The sequence below is a fragment of the Mastomys coucha genome, unplaced genomic scaffold (genome assembly GCF_008632895.1).
Source record: "Mastomys coucha isolate ucsf_1 unplaced genomic scaffold, UCSF_Mcou_1 pScaffold14, whole genome shotgun sequence".
Taxonomy (NCBI): domain Eukaryota; kingdom Metazoa; phylum Chordata; class Mammalia; order Rodentia; family Muridae; genus Mastomys; species Mastomys coucha.
This window is the reverse complement of record NW_022196896.1, coordinates 24,654,281-24,661,691: the sequence shown is the minus strand read 5'-3', so window position 1 is coordinate 24,661,691 and position 7,411 is coordinate 24,654,281. Positions and strand designations below refer to the sequence as shown.

The following is a 7,411-nucleotide window of genomic DNA, read 5'->3' as shown; positions in this document are numbered from 1 at the left end:
AAAAAAAAAAAAAAAAAAAAAGCCTTCCTTCAAAGTTCATTTAAATATACCTTCAATTAATTTATCTTGTACATTTCTTCTAAAGCTTGTTTTACTGCTCCTTATTTTTTTCCTTTTTTATTAGATATTTTCTTTATTTAGATGTCATATTGATATCTCCTTTCCCAGTTTCCCCTCCGAAAAAAAGAAAAAAAATAAAATAAAAAAAAATAACAAAATAAAAACAAACCCCTGTTCCTTCTCCTCTACCCCTGCTCACCACTCCACCTGCTCCTGCTTCCTGGCCCTAGCATTCCTCTACACTGGGGCATAGACCCTTCACAGAACCAAGGGCCTCTCCTCCCATTGATGACCAACCTGGCCATCCTCTGCTATACATATGCTACTGGAGCCATTAGTCCCACCATGTGTACTCTCTGGTTGGTGGTTTAGTCCCTGGGAGCTCTGAGGGTACTAGTTAGTTCATATTGTTCGTCCTCAGGGGCTACAAACCCTTCAGCTCCTTGGGCCCTTTCTCTAGCTCCTTCATTGGGGACCCTGTACTCAGTCAGGGATGGCTGTGAGCCTCTACTTCTGTATTAGTCGGATACTGTCAGAGCCTCTCAGGAGACAGCTATATCAGGCTCCTGTCAGCCAGCACTTGCTGGCATCCATAATAGTGTCTGGGTTTGGTGACTGAATATGGGAAGGATTCCCAGGTGGAACAGTCTCTGGATTGTCCTTCCTTCAGTCTCTGCTCCATAGTTTGTCTCTGCAACTCCTTCCATGGGTATTTTGTTCCCCCTTTTAAGAAGGAATGAAGTATCCACACTTTGGTCTTCCTTCTTCTTGAGTTTCTTGTGGTTTGTGATTTGTACTTTGTGTATTCCGATCTTCTGGGCTAATATCCACTTATCAGAGAGTGTATACCATGTGTGTTCTTTTGTGCTTGGGTTACCTCAATAAGAATGATATTCTCCAGATCCATCCCTAAAAATTTCATAAATTGTTTTTAATAGCTGAGTAGTACTCCATTGTGTAGATGTACCACAATATCTGTATCCACTCCTCTGTTGAGGGACATCTGTTCTTTCCAGTTTCTGGCTATTATAAATAAGGCTGCTATGAACATGGTACAGCATGTGTCCTTATTACATGTTGGAGCATCTTCTGGGTATATGCCCAGGAGTGGTATAGCTGGGTCCTCCGGTAGAACAATGTCCAATTTCTGAAGGAACCGCCAAACTGATTTCCAGAGTGGTTGTACCAGCTTGCAGTCCCACCAGCAATGAAGGAGTGTTCCTCTTTCTCTACAACATCTGTTATTACCTGAGTTTTTTAATCTTAGCCATTCTGACTGGTGTGAGGTGGAATCTCAGGGTTGTTTTGATTTGCATTTTCCTGATGACTAAGCTCCTTATTTTCTTATATCACATTTGGAATGACTTGATTTTTACATTAGAATATACCTTTTACGTATTAATTTTGCAACTTGAGAAACTGTGTTTTATATGATTTCCTTGGGTTTTCTAAACATACAGTGACTTTAAATTGAAGTAATGACTTTAGAAAACTTTCTTTCAGAAGAACACTTTCAACTCTTAGCTGCATATAACAGTTTCTATCCTTTTCCAAGTATTAACATTAACAGACATGCTAGTTCATGCTCTTGAATTGGGAAGAATTCTTAAAATTTCTCTTCTCAGTGTCTGCTGTATTAAGCATCATGACATTTTGCACTACAATATTACTCATACAACTACAAAATCATTTAAATTAATATCCTTTACAAAATAAACACAAAACTCCATCACCATTATTTTATAAATGTTATTCTTACCTAATATATGGCCAGTGGGACAGTGGCACTTCCCCTCAGCAGTTAAGCCACCAGGGCAAGAAATACAGTCCCAGCCGTCTCTGGTAACGCCTTTCTAAAATTGAAAAAAAAAAAAAAAAAAAGGAGATTTTCTTTTTAATTGATTTTATTCTTAACTGATCATATAAATTCAAAATTAGTTTTTCACCTTTCTTTTTAGAAGTATAAAATACAACAAAACTCAAGGTAATTTAGTCAATAAGAACCCAGTTATGTTTACTCTTAACAATTCCAAAGTACTCTAATTTTTTTAAAATTTAAGTTTATTGGCTTTTAAATTTTAAGTTATTATTCTAAGTGGGTTTATGACAGGCTAACTCTCTAGTGATTAATTTGAGTTAAGAAAACAGTAGAACACTGATCTAGCCGCTTAGTAAAGAATACGAACAAAGGTTTTAATAAGGTTTGGCACTATGAAGACTTGACCTCATATCACCTGGTTTAGAAAAACTCTGGAATAACTTAGGAAGTTAGACAGGTGGTGAGTAGAGAAGACAGGAATAGGCGACCAGAAGGTCAACCTCCTTGGTTTGCATATAAGAAGTTCTGCTTTGAGTAGAGGTACATTCTTGCGGAGGAATGCATGGAGGTGTAGCTGTAATACCTTATAAACAAACATTGTTTTCAAATCCAATCTTTCATAAACTGACTCCAGTAATCAGAAAGCCCAGAGATAAATTCTGAGCTCTGGCCATCAAAGCTACCATGGCAAGTGGCGCTACTGGTGGGGACTCCCAGCAACGGAGAAGGCAAAAACAAACCCACTGAGCACAGAACACAGAAAACTCACACACTCAAACCCAATGAACACAGAAAGCCCACAACCTGGGTGTTACCAGGGTTAGGTTGACCTGTTTGTTACAGATTTTATAAGTTTTTTAATCATACCCAATATGCTTACAAAAGTTTTAGAATTAAACCCAAACCAAAAGAGTATCAGATTAGTAGTAACAGTCTCTACTGGGAATAGACTGTCCCTTTATTTTGTTTTGTTCTCCTTTCTGTCACAAAGGCAACTGGCTCACCTGATCTGAGACAGAAATTTTAGACAAGCATGGGTGCGTCTAGAGGAGGGAGCCATACCCCAACTCCACAGCCCACTTTTAATTGAAGTTAGGCAGCACAAAACCAAGTCTAATATCATGCATACCTAAAACATGCCAGAATCCCTCCAATACTGAATCCAGGAAGCTGAGAATAAAGAAGCCTTAGAGATGGGAAAATTCTGAGCTGTGCCTGTAGACAGAGGCTATTGCAGGAGGGAGGTGAGCCACACATCAGCCAGCAAAGAGTGTGCCCACACTGGTCTACTTCTTTGCTTTCTCCCCCTCCTGGTAGGTCCGGCTCCTAGCTCCCACTTTGCAACAAACTTAGATCCATCAATGATAATTTAGGACATTTACACACTGTGCACTAGGGAGACCAGACAAAAACAAATGGCTTGGAGCTTAGAAAAGAGAAATAGGGAAAGGGGAATCTCTTTTCATTTCCCCTATCACTCTGCATATTTGTAAAGACCCTGAATAATATTAGGATATGACTAAGGGGTACTGAGGTCAAATTTGATTGCAAAAATGAACAATTGTAGGGGCCTGTAAGTCTGGCATTAGGTGGAGAGGCTGACGGTTTTCCAATAGGCATCCCAAGTGGGAATGAGAGGTCATGGAATAGCTGTTCCCATGGATGAGAGGCAAGGAAGGAAAAAATGTCACTGCAACTTTTAGTTGCAGGCATCCCCAGGACTAAAGGAGGACTAGAGAAAGATACAGCCATTCACTGGGTTGTCACTGTATTCATTGGGGATCAGGGCCTTAGGCTGGCTAAGCTGGAGGAGACTCAGGGCCTGATAACAGAGGTGCTTTCATGGAGGCCAGAAGGCAAGGACAAAAACTAAGCTCTAGGAGTGGGGTCCCATCCACTGGGAAGGGTTGGAAAACAGTCTCAAAAGCCATGAAGTCCTGGGGAAGCTGTGGGATTACAGGCAGTTCCAAAGGAAAGGTGGGAGAAGAGGGCAGGAGCGGGCACAACAGCCCAGCAGGATGGGGTCAGGTGAGGAGGGCAGACCCAGCTTAAAGACTGTGGCTGGGGGTACATCAGCTTCCAACAGTACCAGAAGGGTGCTGGACACTCAAGGGCCACTTCCTCAAACTCAGGGAAACATTTATCCCCATCGAAGGGGAACTAATTGGTAGGTAAGGAGCTGAGCAATCAGTGAGCTGGAAGGTGAGTCTATTGTGGGTAGACTGGAGAGGAGGGATATGGACCCAGTGAAGCTTAGCCCTGCAAGGGGGATGAATATAGGCGTGAGGAGAGCTTATCCAGCCACAGAACCAATGTAAGTGCTACAGTTCTTAAGGGAAAGGTATCCTGACCGTCTGGAACCAAGGCATACCACAAAGTCACACCGAACCACACAACATATCTCACACAAGAGATTTATTGAGAGGGAAAAACCCAGGAGGGCAGCTGCCTCTGCTTGAATGAGAAGCAGCAAAGAACTAAGCAGAACAGGGTTTATATACTATTTCTTGGGAGCAGAACTTTCCAGGGTTGGGATTGGTGGGATTTCAAGTACTGGCTGAGCTTGGGCTTTTCTCTCTTTAGAGTGGGGTTGGGTCCAGCTGTTAGGGCAGTTAGTGTGTCCTGTGGATAGAACCTGGTGATTTGATGTCCTCAAGGGAGGGGCCTGGCCACTCGTGTGCCTGGAGGGCTTAAAGTTATAACTGGAGTCAGAGAGACTAATGCTAAAACTGATACAAATTAAGACTTTGTTGAAGAGACTGGGGTTATTAATGTTTTTATATTTGGCATGCTTCTATAACACTAAGAACCTACAATAGCTTTAATAAACTTTTAGACTTTAATTAATTTATCCCAGGACTATAGTCTATCCATATCCCTTCATAACCAATCACTTAGCTACAACTAGTACTTCCAAAACATGAATTAAATATAAATATAGCAATCAGATCTACAGGATGAATAGTTCAGAGGATGACCGCTAATGACAATAGATTCTTAGATTTAATTTTCTAATAGAATAAGAAACAACAATAGAATTCAGAACTGTTAGAGACTCTTAATTAGCTGAAATGATTAGAAAACATATTTCTATTAATTGGTAATTAGCTCATGAAATTAGCCCACTAGTTGAATTTCCCTGAACTAATATGTAATGAGGAGACTAACCAAATTTCGAATGATTACATTTCTATTGATATAACTGGCATTGCATCGACTTACTGTACCTTATGTAGCATTATGAGTATCAATCATCATGTAAGACAACCAACATGGTACATCTAAGATGGTGAATGCTATCTGCAGCAAAGAGATTTTACCCTGAATGGCTCTACATAGGGAATAACTCATAGGTGAGTAACCTTCTCTTCTTTATACCCTAGTTACTCTGTGAGGCAAATAGAAATAGTTTTTCACCGCTTTGTACTTGGAATATCTGACTCAAACACTTTCATAACAAAATGAAATTTTTTCCCAAAGTTTTCTTCTTTGCTTTATTGATCTCAAAATATATACTAATAAAGTTAGCTTAATAAGTTTAAAGTATGTGGACAAATGGGAAAGATTATATTGAAGTTTGAGAGACATTTATGACTTTTTCTCAAAAGTTATTTTAAAATAAATTATTCATACCATGTTTTCTGGACACTTTTTACAAATAATGGAAGGTCCTCCATTATTAGAGATCATATGATATCCTGGTAGGCATACACAGGAAGTTCCTGAAAAGAAAAAAAAAAAAGCTGATTTTTTTCTTAGTAAACAAAACTTTAAGACAGAAACTTAACAGTTCTTAAGATCTTGAAGTTTGAAGTTTGAGTGGTGGTGTATGCCTGTAACCTCAACACATGGAGGAAGAGACAGGAAGTTCAGGCAGGAGTTCAAGGTTAGCCTCACCCACAGAGAGTGGGAGGCCAGAGTGGGCATCATATGAGACCACAGGTGTCTCTTTGTCTGTCTGTGCATGTATATGTATCTATGGGTCTGTGCATGCACATGCAAACACTGAGTGGGTCAATCAACTCTATACCTTGCTTCTTGTTTAGTAAAATGTAGAAAAAAAACCAGGACCTATCTAATAGGTCAAGGCTTAGAAATATGTCTGGCATTATGATGCTGCTTTTTAAATTGCAATTATTATTATTAAACTATGAAAACTACTTACCTAGGAATTACATTTCCACATCACTTAACCATATGTGGGTGTATTTAGTGAGTTTTAATTTTGTCAATATCTTATTGGAAAATTACTTTCATTCAAATATGTCATGGCTACTCTTTGTCTAGAAAGAAAATAAATGTTTGTAATTACAATTAAGATCAGCTAGTTAAAGAAAGAATACTCTAAGGACTCTAAGTAGAACCAGCACCTGTAGGAGTCTATGTACAACACACACGTCTTCATTCAGAGTCATGAAAGCAGTACAATGCAGAACACGTTTGCACTTCACACACCTCTCTGACACAGTGATCTGCACTGCTCAGTGCCTTGAGGAAGACTATATCAGGCCTAAAGCTGCAGAGTTAACCAATCTGAGATTCACAGCATTTTAGAGTTTAGTAAATAGAAAAAGACTTATTCTAGGTAGTTTAAGTGAGAACGGACCAACTGATGCAATTAAATCTAAAAAGACATTGAGAGCAAACAGTAACAATCAACAACAATAAAAGGGATAGGTCCTAAGGAAATCTATAATCACAGATGCTGGGAATACATAGGTAGAAAGTGAGGGAAGAGACAAGAGTTCTCTTAGCTTCCAGTGTATGTCACACAGATGTCACCACATCTGGGTTTCAGTTTCCTTTGCTTACAAAATCTGATCATAGTCACGGCTGCAAACAGCTTTAAATTACCTTGAATTTGGAAGTAGAATTAACGGTCACACGAGTTTACTAATTCACACTTCCTCCCTTGTTTTCCTGCCAGGGTAGCTCACGAGACGCCTCAGGTTATTTCTTTACTATTTCTATTCTACTTAGGAGGCTTTCAGGTGCCACCCTAGGGATCCCCTTCGAGGGACTGACCCCTGGAAATGAGTTCCTGGGTGAGGGTAGGGTGGTGGGGCCAGGCTTACTGATCTTATTAGTGTGTCAACTGAATCCTCCCAGGAAACCTTTTCTTAGGTTTAGTGGCTGTGCATTTTCTGAAACATTCTTCAAATCAGATATCTGGCTGTCGGGAGTGCTTCCTTTTGGTCAGAGTCCATCCACCCCCAAACCGCCTCACCTAGTGCATCCCGCCGCTGGTTGGCGCCACAGGGGACACAGGACAGCGCCGAAATGTCAAAGTACTGGTTGAGGTCGCAAGTCTCCGGCCGCCGGAAAGGGAAGGAGAAGATCTGGGCCCATGAGACTTCACAGAGAACTAAGAGAAGGTACGCGGTGCCAGTCTGGGATGAACAACGCGATCTGACCTCCATGGCCGCCACAGGCCTTGTACGCGTCACCATGGTACCCGCACCCTCGGTAGGCAGTCTTTCGCTCCCCAGCAGTCTCCTCGGTGAGTCCGCTGAGCTGATTGGACAACAGGGT

At 40.7% G+C, this 7,411-nt stretch overlaps 1 protein-coding gene across 2 annotated transcripts in view; it reads right to left on the bottom strand.

The window, feature by feature from the left end:
- Tmem67 (transmembrane protein 67) overlaps window positions 1-7,411 on the bottom strand; it is a 48,645-nt gene that overhangs the window by 39,797 nt on the left and 1,437 nt on the right. For both annotated transcript variants that reach the window (XM_031366590.1, XM_031366591.1), the window contains exons 2-4: window positions 7,107-7,393; window positions 5,513-5,601; window positions 1,820-1,913 (exon numbers count right to left, since the gene is read on the bottom strand). In XM_031366590.1, the coding sequence (XP_031222450.1) occupies window positions 1,820-1,913; window positions 5,513-5,601; window positions 7,107-7,393 (470 nt within the window). The remainder of the gene's footprint in view (window positions 1-1,819; window positions 1,914-5,512; window positions 5,602-7,106; window positions 7,394-7,411) is intronic.